The 22,052-nt window shown below is 45.6% G+C and overlaps 1 protein-coding gene across 1 annotated transcript; it reads right to left on the reverse strand.

Annotated features, from left to right (window-relative positions):
- Positions 1–15,114: 15,114 nt before the first annotated feature.
- LOC119462648 (adhesive plaque matrix protein-like) lies at positions 15,115–18,621 on the reverse strand. The gene is made up of 3 exons (XM_037723964.2): positions 18,485–18,621; positions 16,053–18,074; positions 15,115–15,289 (listed from the first exon to the last, which is right to left on the reverse strand). The coding sequence occupies exons 1-2, from the start codon at positions 18,491–18,493 to the stop codon at positions 16,611–16,613; spliced, it is 1,473 nt and encodes a 490-aa protein (XP_037579892.1). The 5' UTR covers positions 18,494–18,621; the 3' UTR covers positions 15,115–15,289; positions 16,053–16,610.
- Between the last annotated feature and the right edge of the window lie 3,431 nt (positions 18,622–22,052).

Consider the following 22,052-nt stretch of genomic DNA (forward strand, 5'->3'; position numbering starts at 1 on the left):
GGGGGGGGCGTACGCCTGCCCGCGGACACCTTGCAGACTAATGCCTCGCAGCGTCGTCCTCAATCATGCCAACTGTGGAGCCGTGGTTGCGCAGGGGGAAAAAAAAGAAAACATATCTATCAGACAAAATACTGCTGGACATGGTGAATCCAAGCTGGGCGGGGTGGTCTGTTCCGAGCGGACACCGTCTCTCTGAACGATATTAATGCACCGCTGTCTGCATTCCGCGGGTAGGAAATCCGTTTCCGCCGCAGAAATGAACCACGGGCTAATGCAGCCGGCTCGTCCTTGTACGCCAGAAAAATGGAGGTGAATAAAAGAATCCCGGCCGAGAAAGAGGTTCTTGTCACTTTCTTTATGGAGTTTAGTGAGGTCGCATAAATATTCCTTTTGTCATCCGACCCGCTTTCGTGTGCGTGCCTGGGCATGAGTATCGCTGCTGTGAAGGAAAAAATGGTTACGGCTAATTTGGTGTCGAGTGTCAAGATTGTGCCCTGCTTTTGATACGTGTACGAAAAACGAGCAGTTTAGAGATAATGGATACACATTCACAACGATATGCCTCTTTGCTGTAGCTTTGAACTTCGTTTGACAAAAACGTGAATCATCTTTGTTTTTTTCAATGGATATTCCACTTAACTTGACGTGAATCTATTTCTACGAATTTTGCCAGGAATCAGTACTTCCTTCGGCTCATAAATTAAAATTAAATGCCATGACTTCTTTGAAAGCTTGCTTGAAAACTGTACGATTGAGCTGTTAGTTATGTTTGCTTGCGCACTTAGTTCGCAAGGTCAGGTTATTAGTTTGGGCAGTGCAACCAGGTGGTCCTTCTTTGTTTATTAAAAATTTGGCTAATTGATTCGACAACAAAAAAAGAACTACGACATGTTGACAGCGCAGCGGCATAACGTCGTAAAAAAACAGTAAAAATAAACGGTTCCCTTTCATCTTTGAGTAATAGGTCTGCATTCAGATAAACTAAATTCGAGTGTATTAATTTTGACGGCATCATTAAATGTGCAGAATTACCGTTGTGTTAACAAAGTCGTTATGTATCCAAAAGTAGGCTAAAGGCCCCGGTCAGTGTCGGATGTGAAGTACATAATCCGAACTGTTTTGTAAGTTCATTGCAGAACTGCACGTAAACAGTTACTGCTGGAGCCGCTTCACCTAACGCCGTAGTATCCGACAAAGTTACATGCGCATATCGAGAACTCAAGAAAATTAACATTGAACCATCACTTATATATAAAGTCAAAGTAGTTTCCATCGTGACAAATCAGGTGGATACCATTAACAAGCAAAACGTTTGTGTACTGTCTCCACTTCACTTGCTTGAGCGCGTGAACTGTGTGGGCAGGGTGCGTTCGCGCAATCTGTTGGATGTCGCGGGGTCGAGACAATTTTCCTCTGATCAAGCGGTGCTCGATTGGCCCGTCATCACTCTTCTCACTCCACTGTGTGCAGAGAAGACCACACGTGCAGTGAGCAATAGGTCCCCTCAAAGTTATATTGTGTGCGCTTTTGCTTAGAATGCTGAAGGCTACTGAGGCTAGCTTGCATCTCGAACGGCATTTCGAAAAAGAGCCATTGCTAGAGTATCAAGCACAAGCACCAGCTACCAGCCCCTGTCGCAACAGAACCTCAAAGCAAACATTCTCGAACGAGGGGTACAATCAGCTGGACGACGTAAACATTCTTCTCCAGCACACCGGTCCTGTGCTCCAGAAAAGTGCGCTGAAGGTTGTACAGTACCAGTAAAACAAGCCGAAAAATAAACGAGAAGGCTCTGATATCCGTTTAATACCCTTTACACAATTATCGGCTGTGTAGTGGTACACAACTAGGCTGCGGTAAGCGTAGTCTTGCCGCGTAGCGTCTTTTCCCTCGCTTCTTCGACGGCCTTCGACTCCGGTGGCCGTGTTTGCCTGCCCGTGCCGATCCGCATTTTCATCGTGTCCATCCGACGCCGCGCTGTTGTCTAACGACGAGCGAGTCGATTCCAACAGGGTCGACTCGAGAGCCGGTGTTCTAGCCGTCTGAACCGGAAGCGGAACCAACACCCTGGCCTCTTTCTGTGCGTCGTCCGGATGAACGTAGACCAGAGGAAAGTCCGGTTGCCGCGGCCGGTCGTCTCGCTTTTTCCTCCGCCCTCTGTGAATTACGCGGATTAAGTACTATTTGTCAGAAGCACCTGGTTACAGCCAATCACAGTATAGACAGCCTTTAACTCTACAATGGCCACGTGATCGGCCAAAATGCAACAGGGGCTGCTTTGTGGTTAGTTGGGGCTTATCATAATCAAGTAGGTTGATCATGATGATGCTTAGGGCGATCATCTTCAAATAAATTGATCACGATGATGACCATGATTATGATAATACCTAACTATTCCCAAAGTAGCCCCTGTTGCAATATGGCAGATCACGTGGCCGCGGTCCAGTCATAATCATATCGTAATCATCACAATCATTATCAGAATCACCCTATTTGATTATTATTATGAGAACCAACTAAGTTAGTTCTTAAAGATATGGTCGAAACAGTTGAAGGTATAGCACGGGCTTCACGGGGAAAGCAAGCACCACACAGGGCTGACTGCCAACTTGGCTTCATCGTAGCCAGTGGGTGAATCGTACACACATACTCGTGCGATCCATGGAGATGGACGAACAGGCGCACTTGAAGCTGCTCCGAAAGCGCGCTCATCAGAACACGCGTGACCGGAACGAGCCCTCGCGAGATCATTGTAGTGAAGTTTCGAACTCCCCTATTAACCTTTTCAAATGCGCCTATACTAAAGAGCGTCCAAAAGTGTAGCTGTCTTGCAAGGCTACCATTTAGTAAAGTAAGAGTTCCAGTAAGAATAAGAAGAAAAAGAGGAGAAGCCACAAGTAGTAACAAGAAAGTGGTAAGCGAGCAATGTACGATCCTCTTGCTTACGATTTGTTCTGTCTTCGAATTAGCGTAGTACAGTACGTTGATTGCAAGGGGTGTCTGCAATACAAGAAAAGAAAGCCAACTTGTAATACGCAGTTTTTGACAGTTTTGACAGATCTCAAACATATTTTCTGTATAAACTATTCCTCACATCAGAAACCACCTACATTACTTGTTTAGTAGATAAAGTCAAGCACTCAGACTGAGTAATACCTAAAATCATTTATTACTTTTTTAAATATTAGAGGACTCTGGTAATACTGAACTACGCACGCAATACTGGTTGCTCGCACACATAAGAAAGCCTTGACTTGCACCATACTACTGTACCTGAAAGTCACCTATTCATTACAAAAAAAGAAACACTCACGGAAATCAGAAGCTTCGCGAGCCATATTAGTCGGGGAATCTTTATCTGTAAAGAAAAGAAAGCCTAGTAATCTGAGCAGAAGTATACATTTATTGAGTCATAAACGGAAGTTACATACTTCTATTGCTTATATAAGGCACGAATTCAGACGTGAATGTTTGCAGATCCTCCCTTACCTGTACATTAGTCTGCAACTTTTCGAGGATGTCACACAACGACAAGAACATGCGCCATAAAAAGTGTTAGTCTGCTTAAAGTAAGCCCTCATTGGTGGCTGTCAAGTTGTTATTATTATGAGCAGAATGCATTACCGAATGCTCTTGTCAAGAAAAATGGCTGTTTATTTCTAAAGAAACTGAGAGCAGAAAAGTTAGTTAGTTAGTTAGTTAGTTAGTTAGTTAGTTAGTTAGTTAGTTAGTTAGTTAGTTAGTTAGTTAGTTAGTTAGTTAGTTAGTTAGTTAGTTAGTTAGTTAGTTAGTTAGTTAGTTAGTTAGTTAGTAGTTAGTTAGTTAGTTAGTTAGTTAGTTAGTTAGTTAGTTAGTTAGTTAGTTAGTTAGTTAGTTAGTTAGTTAGTTAGTTAGTTAGTTAGTTAGTTAGTTAGTTAGTTAGTTAGTTAGTTAGTTAGTTAGTTAGTTAGTTAGTTAGTTAGTTAGTTAGTTAGTTAGTTAGTTAGTTAGTTAGTTAGTTAGTGGACGCCTTCGTGATTACCATATTGCTTTGTTTTTACCTTTGTTGCTTCAGGGATGACAATATAGACAAAAGCCATTCGGAAGACTATTTTTATGCCGCACAGTTGTGTGCTCTACTTCTACAACAGCCAAAAAAGCGTCACTTGCCGATTTGGGTAAGAAGGGTGGTACGAACACAAACGCCAATCCAAAGATGGCTTCCATGGCGTTCGACGTGGCCAAGAGGACAGCGCCGCTGCTCATGCTTCTCGGCACGTTCTGCGAGTAGGAGTCGTCCGTGACAAAGCAATTCATCATCAGCCTATGTTCATGTCCACTGCAGGACGAAGGCCTCTTCCTGTGATCTCCAATTACCCCTGTCTTGTGCTAGCTGATTCAAACTTGCGCCTGCAAATTTCCTAACGTCATCACCCCACCTAGTTTTCTGCCGTCCTCGACTGCTCTTCCCTTTTCTTGGTGTTAGCACCAATTGTGTTAATTAAAGCAATTGTGTTAATACAAACAAGGAGCTCGAGCAAGAACGGCTTGAAGACAACTACTGTTGGGATGAGTAGCTGTTTTGCTTGAACAGCACGCGTACTCTGCCATTCAGTTGCTTACAAGTACTAGCTATGGCGACGCTAAGGTGCATAACAAAGGATGCACAGTAATACTGTCTGTACACAGTTCGATTCACCGTTTGATTGATTTATTATTCAATCGTTAAATTTATTTATTTATTTATTTATTTATTTATTTATTTATTTATTTATTTATTTATTTATTTATTTATTTATTTATTTATTTATTTGATATCCGCAATTAATTTTGACGTAGTGGAGTTCTCAATGTTCTCGATGTACGCAATGCGCATTACAAGAGCTTTTTTTTTTTTTCATTATACTATTACCAGTATGCAGTCATTGCGTCGCGGGAATCGAACTCGCAACTTGGTGCTCATCAGCAGAATGCCATAGCCACTGAGCCAACCAATCGTGTTAATTATTTAGCTATTACTAGCCAAGAAGGGAACCAAGTCTGAGCTGCAGATGAGCAAGTTACAAGTGAGCTGCATATTTCAATTCATTTTCTTGGAGATAAATTAAGCATACTGCACATAACAAGGGTGTTTTATCATCTCAAGTAATTGATAAGTGTACATATTATTTGGGCTGCCTTGCGCGTAATCAAACGCGCTGCGGCGTTGCAAAAGCCGGAGTGATCGATATGACTCACGTGGTGCACTGCGCGGAACACCTTGAGGGTGGCAGCTACATTGACTGCTTGAATGGAAAGGCCTAGCACTGATATGCCCCACAAGACTGCGAGAAGATAAAAAGAGCAAATTTCGAGACCCGTTTAGAACGAAGACTAATTTTTTTCCAGGGTATCTAAAAACCAGTTGAATACTTACAGCCATTGAAATGTTCTGTTCTGCGGAGGTTCCCTGAGTAGAAAATGCTTAATTTAATGGCGGTCTACAATGACGCATGCACGGGCACCGGCTAATAGTAGTACATGACCATGCTGTTTCCATCAAAGAAACACTGGGACCTGTCTAAAGTCTCAAAAATTATAGCTGAGGAAACATCATACGTAACAAGAACGCTGTCAACACACTGTATTATTTGATCTTCTGACTTACCCAAAATCAAAACGTAATAGTCTTCCTTTTCTGCAATATTTCAGACACATGCTCTCAGTGTTTCACCACGACTGTTTCAGCGACTCGTGTAAAGAATGAATAATGAGCCTTTTGGTGTATAATGATGAACAAGTGTTATGCCCTGATTTGCAAGATTTAAACATACTCTGTCGCCCGTATTTAAGAACGCAACTCAAGCTGAAGCCCGTCCTTGACTTGATTCAAATGACACCTGTCGTGAACGTGCCAAAGGAAACGCAATCAGAGTACTGGGCACATTCACGCCAGATGTCACTCGTATCAAGTCAAGCATGGGCTTTAACTTAAGTTGCGTTCTTAAATACGGCGGGATGAGTTCTAATTTTGCTTCATTTTTGAAGAGATCACAAAATATACAATTCTCCAGTTTATTCGTGAACTCACTTTCATCAGCTCACCTATTTTTTCCGGCTCCAGAGCGAGGGTGAACACGAATCCCATGATGACGCCAATCACCATCCAGTGATAGAACTGCAAAATCGACACAAAGCAAGTAACCGAGAATAAAGCGGCGATTTCGTCAATTAAACTAAACAGGAGAGCGCGCAGCTATCGCGACATTTATCCTCAACATGTGCGAGTCTAGAACTGGCATACCATCCCGTAGCACAAAGAATGTAACGGTAATACTTGAAATCTCCTACAGATAACCCGAGCTGTGACACCAATGTAGATTACTACCATAGATGGCACGTGAAGCTAGAAGCTTAACAGGTTTGTTCTTGTTGAGCACGTATCCAACAGTAGGGCTTGCTTAGTTTCACAAGGTGTGATTTACTATGCAGGTATGGACAAGGAAAAAGTGTATTAAGGGCGGGCTGGCTACATTTTATCTCCGTGTTCCCATAAAACTCTGCAACTAGCCAGTCTGGACGAAAACTATACCACAGTGTTGCGTAGCGACTGCGCGATAGCGGCACAGAATCTTCTTGGCCCGAGTCCATCGGGGATCTTACCAAGCACAGCGTGACGGTGGTTAACACAGGATTACAGCCGTCGCTCTGCTCCATAGACACATGCCCATAGACGCATGCCCGACGGATGGCTGAGTTGTTGAAGTTGTTCTCGTTGCAGTCGTCGCGGCCTTAAGAACAACAGCGCGTCGTGCGCCTTTCACCTGAAACTTTCTTCCTCTTCTTCGTCTACCATGCATCGACGAAGCAGGAATATTGCCCGCGAAAGCATATATGCTGCTTTTCTGAAACTAGGCTTGTTTACGTTTGGAAAACGTTTCACAGATGTTAAGAAAACATTAAATAAGCATAGTGATGTGGACGACTTAGTCTAAGTTCGTCGCGTCTATAGAGCTACGTGTTTCCAAGATCAAGAAAAAATCCGAACTAGAAAATTCATCTCAAAGTAACAATGTACGTTAATGTCTTTGAAGTTCGAGACGGATTTGAGTGCTTGATTACACCTTCGCGCATGCGTTTCATCGTTCTTCGGTGGAAAAAATGAACTGCACAGTTCCATGAAATTCAATGGCAAACTTCTGCCACTTCTTGTTCGTGTTTTGGAATGTTATGTTACCTTTCCATTTTTCCATTATATTACACTGGTACAACATTATGCAGACTGTTAGCGCTTTCCGCTTCCATTACTGCCGTCTGCTACATTGCGGCCAGTGAACACAGACTATAGCGGCCCTCAATATCCTGCTGTGGTATAAACCGGGTTATCTCAACATGCAATCTGTCTTAAAACAGTGCAGTGCCGGATTTCTAAGAATACACTTTTCATTATGTTCGAATAGTTTGCTAGAGATAATGATATGTTCAAAGCATGAACAATTGCCAACCTAATATTTGGTTAATAGTAAACTTAATCAATAAATTTTTCATTCGTGAGTTGTTACTATGTTATGCTAATTTACAAAAGCCCGCCAGTGCCTTACTTTCATTCCCACTGCCAACATCAAGGTAGATCAAAGATTCCTTTCTTTTTATTTCTTTTTCATTGTTGCACCTGTGGCATATGGTGCTATTCGGCGGACAGTCTTTCTTTCCTCGCGTGTTGCTTGCATCAGCTACGAAGATGTACGTGTGGTGAATAAATTGCTGGGAAGGGGTTTGAGCGAGAAGCTGCAGCCGCTGCTTTCCAAGCCCGTCAATGCGTCGATTTCGAGATTTCACTCACAAAGCGGGTTCCGTCTGACCTTGGCAGGAAAGAGCGTGCTCCCCGCACTTCCATACACTCGAAGCGTTCCTATACACTCAATTTTTTGACACAAAAGTATATTCCCCACATTAGCAACGTTTTGTAACCTGTCCACGGACAGCATTAGAATTGAAAAAATAGTAATAATGGGCATTACGTAAGTAGTGACAAAGAAAAGTTCTGCTTGAAAAAAAAACGGTGGTATGCACATTGAAAAACTTGGGCATTATTTATGTTTGGGAAAGAGAAAAGAATATAGACAATAGCTTGCGCATTCGTACAATAATAGCTTCCCATAGCAGGTTATTGGGCATCATTATTGCGTCTCGGCTTCTTTTTCTTTCTTTTCTTTTTTTTTTTTGCCGTGGAATCTGTTGATGCTGCACTAGGTGCTCCAATGACTACGAGATGGTGGCCATCGTCTACAATTGGTAATGCCTACTTAGATGCTGCGACACGCTATCGGTGACTTCAAGAACCTCCATTCACTCACGGAATCCAAATCTTTTAGACCGATGTGTTCAAAACGGCTATTTAAGCCTGTCTGATCTTACTCCAGCGTCTCAATTGTGCCAGAGAAGCTATCACAACTTACACCACGCCTTCTTTCCCTCAAATAAACCAGAGAGCCAGCCCACTCCCGATGAAACATTTATTCAAGCAAGTCCAAGGACAGAAATTCTAGAAAAACAAGTGGCGCTTCAATCTGGCGAAAACTGGGAAGAAGCTTGCAAACTCTGTCTTCTGTGACTCAAAGTAGAGGCAACAAATTGGCCTGCCTTGAAAAACGAGAAAAAAAATACTATGTAGCGAATACATGCACCGAATACATACAGGTATGTAGCGAATACATGCAGTGACACCGCTTATCCGAGCATTCTTTTTTCGCCAAACCGATGCCAACTTTTAACTAACGGACCCTATGGAAATCACCAAATTTTATTCGGAAAACTTCAACTTGTGAATGAAGCAAAACATTCGAATTGAAATGAATTGAATTGGAATGTATAAGTTGCACATGGTGAGACAACTTCTACATTATACAACGCTGTTCAACTTCTACAATGCTGTTGTACGCACGACCGTGTGGACAGTGACGTTGTCAGAAGTAGAAAGAAGCGTCAACAAACTTGAAGCACGAGCTAACCTAAACACTGATTGACATAAACCTGTTTGAACCAAGCATGCGAATACTGGTCAAACTCTGCAGGCGTCCGTCCAAGCGCAGTAAGGACACCAGTGAGCTTTAGCAGACAGTTATATCACGTCACAGCATTTACATACATGCGGCTAACACCTTCCTTTCAGTTTTCATTCATATAGATTTGTCTTGCTGCAATGCAAACATACTTGGTGCAAATATACGCCGGTATACCTTGTCTCTTAAATTAAAATGTAAGCAGGAAATTAATTACTTTGTATGTACGTTAATTTTTGTCTGGGCATCCCGACAAGTCCTTCAACATATAGGATGATGCAGTATTCCAGAAATCTCAGCGAATTACGTGGTGTATCGATGCAAGTAATCAGTTGCTTAAGAAACAGCGTCCACTAATTAACGTCCATCAATTTGGAAACGTGGGCGCTTTCAGAGCTGCAACAGTTGACGTAGCACATGTACACTCTCATGCGGGAGTCAATTAGCATATATGCATAGACCGTAATCCCGTCTTTCCACTAGAACCAGTAAAATATAGCCGCGGCATCCGGACTTCTCTGGCCGTGCGTATTCTAAAGTAACGCTTTATTATGCACTACGCGGCACCTTTGTTGCGTCACCGAGAGGTCCTCAGGTCGACCTTTTCTGCCACAGTTCTGTTCCGTTTGCGGACGTGCTCGGCTTCCATTTTGGCAGGCTTCTATACTAGGCTCATTTCCTGATTTGCCAAGAGGAATACCCCGTGAGTTTGCCCGCGGAACGTTGCTGCAAAGGCATGCCTATCCGTGCCGAGCTCCTGATAATGATTTGCCTTGCGGTCTTCATCGCTGAAGCATTCCGAAGGTAGTGTGTCCTCGATACCATAAAAGCGTCATCTACAAGGTCCACTGTACACGTCTCCGTCATTATAGGATGCTTAAGTGGTGCGCTACTGCAAGATTTCCGCTATTCGCCGAGGCGGCGTGAGTCAGTCGACTGTGTCTTTGACGGTATTCGCACTGTCCCGTAAGGTCCGGCTTCATCGCTTCAGTACGCATTCTGGCTTAACTACGCTTGCACTGCGCAGCAAGCGAAGGAAAAGAAGATATTAACAGAACAATAAAAAAGTAAGAAGACGAGAGTATGAACTAAGTATCAACCTCGAATAGACAATGTTCCACTTGAGAATGTGAAGAATAAGTCAGGTTGGGCCGAATATTGAAATGTGGACAACAGCAGGATACAGAAACAAGTCTGGTTTCATCATCATCAGCCTATATTTATGTCCACTGCAGGACGAAGGCCTCTCCCTGCGATCTCCGATTGCCCCTGTCTTATGCTAACTCTGGTTTACTTGATGTTTAATGCTTTTTTTCTTTCTTTCTTTCTCAACTCTACAAGTTCGATGTTAGCGAGCCTTTTATGAAGGCTTAGGCACGTTCTATATGAAATGATACAATGGCTACCTATGAGCGTAAGTATTAGTGTTCCACGAAAAGGCATTGCAGGCAATGTCGGTGGATGCTCCGGTATTGGAACTGCGCAGATTTAATACTGGAATCCAACAGTAGGCCACTGTCTTTTCCCCACAATCATTAACATAGCCTGAAGGTAAACGAAATAATTGTTCCTACACACCCCCCACAGCCGCTGACTGCTAATGAGCTCCACAGAGTTAGCTTGACATTGTTCGTTGTTTCGCCAGCTATCTCATCTTTTCCACCAAAACTTCTTATGGCTTTTTTTTTTTTCGAGACATACTTAGCTGGGCCACCGTGGTATTCACATGAATCCTATCTTTGCATAGTGTTCCACGCCTCGACCTTTGTCCTTACTTCGCAGCCTCTCTAACTTTCGCAACTACTACACGGTAATCCTCTGGAGGTCAAGTTATTCAGAAGAAATTATCGCCAACTGTAAAGAAAATGGTGGCTCGACTGTCTCTTAGGCACGTATGACCCGGATTTAGAACGAGCCTTTACATTCCCGGCCCAACAAGCGGCTGGTGCTGCAGGATCGAGTTGTCAATTATTTATACAACGTAGAAACATAACGCAAGCCTCATTTTTTTCTCTCCTGGACTCTTTTCGCGGACTCTGTTGAAAGGGCGCTCACTCAAGGACGTGACCGACGGGGTCAAGTGTGGTGGTTATTCAGACGGAGAAGCTGTACAGCTGTGCAAAATATCGAATCCGTGGCCTTATTACTTTGTGCTCTTGAACTTATTTCACCCGTACATCATTAATTACGCGTACAAAATATCAAAACCAAGTGCTTTAGTGAATTTAAACTGGCTAAATTAGTATTTCCGTGGTGGACGCCGAACAATCGCGTTATGATGCACAATGGTGTGCCAGAAACGAACATTTTGCAACTCTTCGTGATACATCAAAGGTCTCCTTTGCCCTTTCTGTGCCAGTGCTTGCTGATGTGACTCATTTCACAGTGTACAACACCCGTGAGGTTGGCTCTACTGCTGTAGCCCCCGTGTATGCTAGCTTTCTGTGTTCTTTCTTGTGCTTTCTTGCAACGTTTCTTGAAGCGAACCCTTCTTTTAGCTCTTCTCCGGGTTTGGCGTTCGGGAATACACACAAAATTGCCACGCGACTGGCCGCTCGAGGCACTTTGCGTGTATTTGCGGGCTTCTTTCATGCTCGGAAAAACACTTTTATGTAGCACGCATTGAGCAACAATAAACTGTTCCGGGAGTTTTTCATGTTGATATACAATTTTCTCATTGACACTTTCATCTAATTATAATATTTGAGAAGTTGATTAATTAATTAGGACTAATTAAGCAATTACGCCGAATGCAAAAAAATAATCTGAGTATCTCCAAGCGACGGCAAACAACGTTCCCTTAGTTCTGTCCAGCTACGTGGCATTTGCATATTTTTAAATATTTGTGCATGATAGGACACCATATATATATATATATATATATGCTGGTTGATCAACTCAGCGACGTCCTCTTCTTTTTCAACCCAGGACCGTAAGCACGTTCACCGGTCATCGTTCTTCTCACTCACGCGTGCGTGCAACATTATATATATACAGGGTGTCCTAACTATCATGAAAAAAGTGCTAAAAATATGCAAATGTCAATATATATATAGAACTTCCGCACTAGGTACGTGTCCATTCTTGGCCAATTCTTCAGAATAGACGTGCCACTGTGACACAAGAGGTCTGAAGCTTTAACTGTGTTTAGATGTGTGTCGTACTGTGCATGCACCTTTCACCAACATTCTTGTCTGAAAACGCACTATACATCGCCTTCCTTGTCACGACGCTGACAGCAAACAGCTACAGACGGCGAGGTGGTGCTCAAGTCATGCACTACTGCTGCTACCTCGTTAATCAAACAAGGTTCGTATAACCTAGATCCTGACATTGTGTTGGGCCTGCATATTTTTTTCTCTCGCTTCTTTTTTTACAATCTATTTTTCACTTATATTATTCTACAAAGTCTGTTTTCTTCTTTTCTTGAGTACCCATAAAAAAGTGATACAATTAGGAAAAACGTGCTACGTAATTTTCGATGGCACGCGCATTTACATCTTCGCCGGCTCCTTCACAGGTTTTCCCAGTGACATAGCCTCGAATATGTAACAAAGATGAGCAGAACAAATTTCCTTCGGTAGAAAGATTCGTGTTAGCTTATTTTAAATCTTCGTTAAACAACACGTGATTGACTCAGCAGAGGCACACCACATTCCTCCTTACACTATTTTTGTTGAGTTTTTTGCATCTTACATGCACAAGCATTAGATTTCTTGCCGCTTTTACTGTGAAGTTGCTATATTGCGACAGGGTGCGGTATAGATGTATGTGTAAAATTAACTCGCAAGTGGTTCTTTGTTAGAGTCATCGGTGCTGGTAACAATTTGTCAGATGGTTCACTGTATTTGAAGAGTACCCGCCTGATATAAAAATGTACTAGAGTCGCTATGTGCTACAAGAAACGTTGTCAAAGCATGATGCCAAGTGTATTTGGTTGGATCAGTCCTGAGGAACGGATGGGAGCAGAAGAGAGGGATTGAGAAAACACGGTTAGAATTTAGAGCGAGGACATGTCCGCTAGATGCGGTAGAGAATTTTCACTACAAACGTCCCTTTTTCGAATGTAAAGGGAAATTTTTAAAAATAATTATTGGCGCTAACACAATGAAACTCGGAGGAAATGTTGAAAATGTCTAGGGTGCATGGTGTGTCGGAAAAAATTACGAAGTTTGTGTTATACTTGCAAATTGGAACTCTCTCGGCTATTCAAAGCTACGCCGTTCGAGAACTGTTTGACGTCTCAATATAGTATATCTTCGCAGGAACAAACTTTGTATTAGGAGGAGCAAGTTGTAGCCAATTTGTAATAGCCGTGGGAGACCGTGAGTATTGTGTGTTTGGAGTTATTCTTGATGTTTGCTGGGAAACTAAAACATTTGCCATTTGGGAACTCCTAATCGTACTGAGATAAAATGTGTAGACATAAAACTTGCGTTGCGAAAAACGTGCTGAAGAAAATTTTTAAATGTAGGTGCAATAGGGACTCGAAAATTTCCGAAAGTGACATTACAGAAACAATTGTTCCTGTAAGAAAATGGCTCGGCACTCTTGCTTGAAACTTTACACACTTACACGAGAGACACCATACGCTTAAAATCAGTCATTTAGATCGTTTTCTACTTCATAAGTACTAATGTGAGAGCGTTAATTGGAAGCAATCGCGCGCTCAACGCCAACTACACCTGCGCGCCAACCACACACGTAAGTGGTGAGGAAGGCGCGCGAGCGCCACTAGTAATTTTCGCTAGGATGGGAGTCTCTTCATTGCCGGAAAAATGTTCGCGTCTAACGCAGCTACTCATGAATTCGGGTTGCGATTCTGCAACGTCGCACAAGTCCGCCGGGTTTTTCTTTTCCTCTGGGAGGGAGCTGCATTTACCACCATGTCATGCTTGTGTTACGTGTCTTGCAGTTATTACTTATTCCTGTGCGGTGCGCGTACGCTTTCGAAGGTGAACCTAATACTTACGAACACTTTCGTACAAGTGTCATATTCACTCTACTGGCTCAGCAAAGTTTCTCCGCGCTTTAAGTTTTGGTTTTTGAGGATGTTATCTCTACAGCCACCGTACCTTACTATACTCTTATAATTGCTTATAACTATAGAAAAACAAGAGATTGAGATGCTTCAGTATGGTATCGACATTTCGACAAGTGAGCTTGTCTTCATCAAAGGCGCCAACGGCTTTGGATGAAGACAGGTCTTCAAGTGAAAACGCTGGCACATAATTGGGGCGTTCTCTTCCTTTCTCCCATACTTATCGTGTTGTATTACTTTCAAAACTTCTCTCGTTCTGACTAGGATTCTTAGTGTTGCCATTAGGGCTAGTGAAAAGAGACAATTTTCCGCAAAGACCAAGCTGTGAGAAACATCATCCGGACATGTACAATCTGTCCCAAACGAAAAGAGCCAACCGCTCCCGTCGCAGGAGCGTACCAGCTGATAATGTATATGAGGAGGTAAGATCGCCGTAGACAGCTCATCCTCACTTCAGGAGCACGCCGACGAGCACGGTGGCAACGCGCAAGGACTAGCTAGCACGCCCCTGCCACAAGTGCGGTGACTCATCAACTTTTTCCTACAGACCACAGTCAGCAGTCGCTTGCTTAAAAGCCTCGTATAATCTATTACCTACGTTTTATGTTTTACATCTGCACCATGAATATGGGAGCCGCCATGTAGGTTAATCCTTTGCGCCAATTTTGACCACCTGCGCTTCTTTAGCAAGCACCGAAGTCTCAGCACGTAGGCGCTTCCGTATTACGTCACTCGCCTGAACGAGGACCCCGTAAGCGGGAATCGAACCCAGCAGCCAAATGCCGTAGCCACTTATTTAAAGCTGCAGGTGAAACGCATCATTTGAAAACAAACATGAATCACAGTTCCGGATTGCTTACATTTTTTTAATGTGGGTTTGAAGAATGCTGAGAGCACCGTGTTGTCAGGATCTGAGCATACGGAAATGATTTGTCTTGGGCAACAAACAACAGGTGTGAATGGCCCTGGCTATCCCACTTACGCATACGGGTATAGTTAAAGTCGCACGAGTGTTGCAGTGTCCATTAAAAAACCTCGCTGGGAAATGACTTGCCATTGACACGTTAGTGAAACAATTTATTGACCTCCATTAGCAGCACGCGTTGATCTTTTCGGTAGGTTTTGGTTCACAACCGGCAGTAGTTGAGCTTCTTCCGCGGATTTGTCTATTGGACGGTGAGATGCAGGTGATGTGGATGACTTTGATGATAGATGTCATATTTGGTTTCTGAAAAAAAAGAAGGAAAGAGATTAGGGGCGTCAACAAGGTATTTTACGATGTATAGATGACAAAAAAGCCAGCCGTAAGCCATAAAGATGCTTCTTGTATATACGTGAACCTTGATTAGAGAAAGAAACATGTTGTTAAGGTTGCGCCTTCCTTAACTACGGACGATTTGTCCCAGTGATAACAACAATAGAGACCACAGCATAGCTATAAGAGACAGACACATACTATGTAGCGATATTATTGCGTGAGCAATGATACGGATACTCGAGGCCCGTTCGCGCCATCGGCGCCGCCGCCATCATGCTGTCAAAGTATCGACGGCGCAAGCGTGGGCCGCGCGTGGAGTTTAGAAGGTTTCCAGACCAAGAAGGTTTAAATTTTTTTTTAAACCTCCTTATTCCAGACACGTGAGAGAGGCATAGTGCATTTGGCTGCTAAAAGTTACGATGCCAAGTACACGCACCATCACACTCAGTTCAATTAGCTCTCGAGCCCCGGACAGGGGACCGTATTGAATGAAATCTCTCTCTCTATCAATAAGCTCTGCAGCGGAGTCGGGGCAGCACTCTACTTGGCGTTGGTCGTCAGCGCAACGATAATCCTTGCTAACGCTTTCAATGTACCGCCATTTGATCGGTACTACCAATTCTACAACTAAGTACACTGATTTCTCCCTCAGCAACTTTTGACCAATATTCATCGATGCCTTGACAGTCGAAAACAGACAAAGAAATCCCTGTGTAACCCTGTCGTGACTTACATTTCTTCTTACGGCGGAGGTAGAGTGCGTTGTAGTTTATGGGACCAAGGCCGTAGGCGTAGTTGAGTCCATAGTGCGGGAAGGCGTGGCTAAGTTCAGCACCGAAGGGAGCCACGCCGTAACCGAGGTCTTGCACGCCGTAACCATACGCCGGAACGTAGTCAAATGCCGGTCCAATGCCATACCCTGCTGCGAAGGGGTACCCGTGGACGCCCGTCACCGTCGGGTCAGCTCCGTACGTCGTGGCTACCGCAGGAGCTGCGTGGACAGCCGTGGGCACGGTTAGTCCAGCGTCGGCGCCATGAACAGCGGTCACGGCTGGAGCAACGTGATGGGCCCCGACGCTTGTGACTCCAGCTGGCGAGCCCGACGCCACCGGCGCGGCATGGACGCTTGTCAAAGCAGGAGCAGCCTCGTGGACGGCGCTGGTTGTGGTCGCCACGGCTGGTGACGCCGCGTGCAGGTTAGGCCCTGCGGAGCCAGTGTCGTGAACGGTGGTTACGCCTGGAGTGGCCGAGTGAAAGGTGGCAACAGCTGCTGGTGTCGCTTCGTGGACACCTACGGCTTGGGGTCCGCTGAGTGCAGAGTGGCCGTTGCAGGGGCAGACTCGTGAACAGAGGTAAGGGCTGGTGCGGACGAATGAACCGCGCCAACGGCTGGAGATGTCTGATACGAGTCTACTTTTGTCGTTTGATCAGCCACGGGCACAGTCTGGTAAAAGGGGAATGCTGGAAAGGGGCTCACAGCTGGGGTCTGCTGAACATTGGAGAAAGCATGGTCGGCCGCCTGGTAAGTGGTGGCCACAGCTGGACCCGTGTGGACAGATCCAACTTCTGGAGTGGCCTGGTATGTGGCTGACGTAGTACCCGTGGCTGGAGTGGAGTGCACAGTCGCAATGCCCTGAGTGGAGTGAACTGGGGTAACGCCTGGATTTGTCTGGTAAGTGGTGGATGTGGTTGCGACAGCAGGCATAGCGTGATGGTCACCTGCGACGCTTGGAGCGGCGTCGTGGAACATGGTTGAAACAACGTGAGAGCTTGGGTAGCTGCCCACCATTGTAGCCTTGGTAACGGATGGCGCGTTCTGAGCAGGCGTCATGGCGGAGCCAGTCTGGTAAGCGTTCGCAGCTGGTGATGCGGGGTAAGCAGGGAACACCGTAGCCGTCGGGTATGCAGAGGGTCTACCAAAGCCAGGAACGTAGCCAAAGTAAGGGGAAGGCTGGTAGTAGCCCGAGTCAACCGCAGCAGGTTGGTACGCGCTCTGCCCATACGGTGATTGGTAGGTCATCTTCGAAGCCGATGCTGCACCACCGTTGACAAAGGGAAAGGGTTGGTAGTACGGACTGTAAGCAAACTGTGGGTTGTAGTAGGCTGGGTAGGGGGAGCCATCTTGGTACGCAGTCACCGTCGGTGCAGGATAGGCCGAAGTAGTGTCGACCTTAGAAACACCGGCTGGAGAGCTGTGGACCATCGTCACCGCTGGTGCGCCGGGGACTGCGGTCGTGGCGGTAGGCGAAGCGTGAACAGTGCCCACGGCCGACGCACCTTCAACGGAAGTGTGCAGAGTCCCGACGGCTGGCGTCGCTACAGCTGGAGCAGCGTGCGCGTTAGTGACGGCTGCGGAGGACTCGTGAACAGCGCTCACTGCAGCTGGTATGCCGGAGACCGAAGTGTGCACGGCATTGACCACCGGAGCAGCGTAAAGAGTGTGTGGCGCCGCTGCGTCGTGGAAGGAAGTCACACCTGGATAACCGTGAACTGCTGTCATGGTCGAGTCCCCGTGGAAAGACGCGACTGATGGCGCTGCCTGGACGGAACCCACAGTAGCCGAACCCGTTGTAACGGCGTGCACATCAGCGTGAACATTGCTATGCACACTGGTCAGAGCGGCGTGGTCGGTGGTCCCAGCAGCGTTACTGTCAGCATGGGACACGCTGACTGGGGCAGCTGTTTCGGTGACGGTAGTGTGGTAATCCCCGCCGAGGACGCTGGATGCCAGCGACAGCAGGAACAGGGCTGGTATCTGCATATAAGTGGAAATACACATCCACGTGAAACAAACGGTGATGTTCCGCTGTCATACTTTCCACGTCACGCAGCCTATGATGTCCACATTTTATCGCCCTAGGATCTACGCAAAATTTTTTTTCGTTCGTTGGCGTTCGTTTCCTTTCGCAGCTAATTTCTTTCAGACTGTCTAGCTTTGTCAACATTTCCCCTTTCTCCCGAGTAAAATTCGAGCTGATTGTATCACGTTCCTAACCGGATGTACAAGCAATGCTCTTGTAACGTGGCAAACTACAGTCACGGCGATTAGCGCTGCGAAAGTTCACTCGACGCTGTCAGTTTAGTGTTTCTTTTCTTGTAACTGTTTACCCCCAACTCAACATCAATTACTCCCAAAGGCACCCTCGCGCGAGATCCCCTACTCACTCCAATCATTTTGAGCACTGCTGCGCCAGCTGACCGAAGGTACCAGACTGGCAACGTGGCCGACGCTGGTTAGACCCTTATATAGTCTTCGCACTATCGGGCGAGAGGGGTTCGATACTCTATGGGCGGTCTCCAGTGCCTATCGCTCCTCATCGCTCCGTCGGACTCTTCTCTCTGACTCTTTCTTTTACTTCTATGCACCGATTTTCTTTTTTCTTCCGCGCGTGGAAGCTTCTCTCACAAAGATCACCCAAAACGAAAAAAAAAAAAGTCTGCACTTGCACCGCCCTAACCTTGCCTCTGAAGGCCGAGGGCAGAGCTTGTTCGCTGGGCATACGGTTTCTTACGACGAAAAAAAGAAAGCAACAAGGCGCATAGCGTCGCCGTCTGGCTACAGTGCCCTGATATCAGAAATTCAGCGCCGTACATGGGTTCAAAGTGATTTCCTCACTCTGTTCTTTTTAGTCCGTTCTTTTTCACTTTCGTCGCGACGTCTTCCCGCGCTTTACATTACCGCTTTTCTTTCTCTCTCTCTCTCTCTCTCTCTCTCTTTCTTTCTCTCTCTCTTTCTTTCTCGTTCTTCCCTGCCTGCTGCTCTGCGGCCTGTTGCGTCTTCCCGTCCACGTTCCGCACTCGTTGACGATGCACAGCACGTCTATCCCGTCTTATGCGATCGACGAGTTCGCGTGATAGGAGAGGAGGAAAGGCGGCCGCGATTGCGGTCTAAATGAGGAGGCTCCTATCCCTCTCCCTCGTCGCATGACTTGACCGGCGCCGGGAAAGTGCCGCGTCGCATTGGGCGCGTCTGTTTTGCGGTCCTTAAACGGCTATACCTCACCTGCCCGCTTTAATCGCTTTAGTGTCATCGAAATCTAAACACGAAACGGGTGACAATCTTGTACCCGGTGCCACTCGGCCTTCGGAATATTTTCGTTTTTTTAAAAAAAGGAAGAAAAATGCGACCAGATCTTCAGTTCGGGCGCACTGCAAGTTGTATGACAGGAATATACAGCGAGTTGTTTTTAGCACATTCCTTCGAATGAGTGGCGTGTTGCACAAACTTTCATCGCCACAAGCTCATTTTGAAGGCTGGGCTTTCCGGCGTTCCCGTCTACACTGTACGATTGAGGCGAATTACAGCTTATCCGTAACTGTACGGCTTGCGTCATTTGTGAGAAACGTCGAGCTATGTTGTACGCGTCACTTGGCGAAACCTTGAAGCGCACAGGAGCTTGCGTCCTCGGCGAGCTACTTGCAAACATCGTTACGCATTCCAGCGGTGGCGCGACTTTAAGCAGGAAGGCGAAACGATTATAGCAGCGGGCGACGTGTAGTACTTGGGGCATACACGAGCGAGACGGCTGTGACATCGAGTGCCGCTATTTATAGAGCACCTGAACACTGAGCAGTGCATATTAAGCACGTCGCCCCAGATTCTGTCATTTCGACTCTAGCTAGACTATGTGCAAGTTTCTATATAGTCATACACGCCAGCGTTGTTACAAAGATAGTGAAGACAATAAATTAGTTCTTTCATAAAATTAACAACTTCCTTCATAACAAGTGTAATTATCAAAATTTGTTCGTAGTTGAGCACGGCGTTATATCCCCGCTTGTCGAGAAAAAACGAGCCAACTAGCTCAGCTTTGACTTACCTTGCAGCTGCATACTGCTCGTTTAGTGGTAATCAACTTTGTCAATGCGATCGCAGCGATCGGTGGCATTCATGATAGAAGTGTGTCCAATAGCTACCTGCCGCGGTAGATCGTGGGCTGTTCCTTTCTGCTGCTGAGGAGTAAGTAGGTCGTAGGTTCGATGCCCGTAGGCAGCAGCCGCATTCGATGGGGCGGAATGCGAAAATACTCGTGTACTCAGATTGAGGTGCGCGTTGAAAAACCCCATGTGTTCTAATTAATTCAAGTAGCCCCCTCCCCCCCCTCCCCCCCCTCCCCCCCTCTTTGATGGCGATTTCTCATACCAGTGTGTGCACCGGTATCTCGTTAAACTGCATGCGTGGCAATAGAGTACACGTTCTCATCGAAGTAATCCACGTTATTTGCACACATCGTCCCGCGTAGTAAGAGGATCCTTGCCTGCCGCAGAGTCGATCCACACGTCAATGATATATTATATATCATATGGGTGGTGTGCGTGTGTGTGTGTGTGTGTGTGGGTGTGTGTGTGTGTGTGTGTGTGTGTCATGTTGTAATGACGATGAAGAACCAGAAACACTGCCTAAAGTGTACGTCGGGTATCTAGTGTATGGATGAACTTGGGGCCAGAAGCGCAAGCAACACTAGAAGCACGACGTTAGCGGCGAGCACGACCATCGCGGTCGTCGAATGTAATCTCACGGGTCAAGGCCATCTGCTATTCATACATGTATCACCACACAGTCCAGAGTAATCGCTGATGCTCGCGTACTTTCAATACTTTTCCAAACTAATCATGACGCGCGCCACAAAGAAAGTAAGGGAAGTGCGCTGGCAACCGTCTTCTTAAAAGACGCCATGCCCACTATCTTGAAAAGGAGAGAAAAAAAGTTAGAGAAAGTGAAGAAAAATGAGATAAAGAAACGAATAAAATAAATTACAGTCTATATATTTTACGTGGGAGTCTATGAATTTTGTAAGTGTTAAGCAAATGGACAATTTTTTGCAAAATGTTTGCCTTTCCTCCGTAAAACTACAGATGTCGCGTCAGGACAGCCCAACGCTCAACTCGCAACTCCGTCCAAAAACGGCACATGCATTCATCTAATTTAGTGCCACAGTACCGAATAAATCTGCTAGTACTCATGAAACATGGGAATCGACGAGTCATCTTGCGGTTCAGTCGCAACACAGCACATGGACTAACTTGCGGTGCAAAGTGGGATACGATGGACAATTGCATTGTAAAATGCAACGGATATATTTCACTCATTTGTCCAATGTTTTGGTGAGGCGTAATTATAGCTATTTCCTGCACGAATACCTCAGAATATTTCGGACTTCCGGCTTCTAATGTTATTATACAATGATTTCCCCGCCCTGAAGCTACCCGCGTGACGTCAACTTCAAACGAACCCATTCCTCCTAACTTTGCCATGCTCCACCGCTTCTATCCACAACGATACACATCCACCTGCCCCTTTAGCAGCGACCTCGCCACCCTTTACCACATCTCCTAGGCATGTTCCAATCATCCCACCCATTCTAATATCCTCCTCCCCCCTCTATTCCACTTGGGAAGTTGCGCTGTCCTGCTCGGACCTCGAGAACAACGCTGGTTTATCCGGCGAGCTCAAGACATCGCGCCGCTAACAGGTGCCCTGGAAAAAGGACTCCTCTCACAGAGGACTTGGACGTGACCTCTTCAATAAACGTTTTATCTTTCTCTCTCTTTCTCTCTTTCTCAATAATAACCATTTCTCCATCCCCCAGTGCAGGATAGTTAACAGGACAGTTACTCTGGTCGGCATCCCTGCTTTTCATTTATTTTCTCTCTCTCTCTCTCTCTCTCTCTCTCTATTTCTACAACAATTCAATGCGAAATGTAGATTCTTCTATTAAGCGCTTAACCCGGC

The sequence above is a fragment of the Dermacentor silvarum genome, chromosome 8, assembly GCF_013339745.2.
Source record: "Dermacentor silvarum isolate Dsil-2018 chromosome 8, BIME_Dsil_1.4, whole genome shotgun sequence".
NCBI lineage: Eukaryota > Metazoa > Arthropoda > Arachnida > Ixodida > Ixodidae > Dermacentor > Dermacentor silvarum.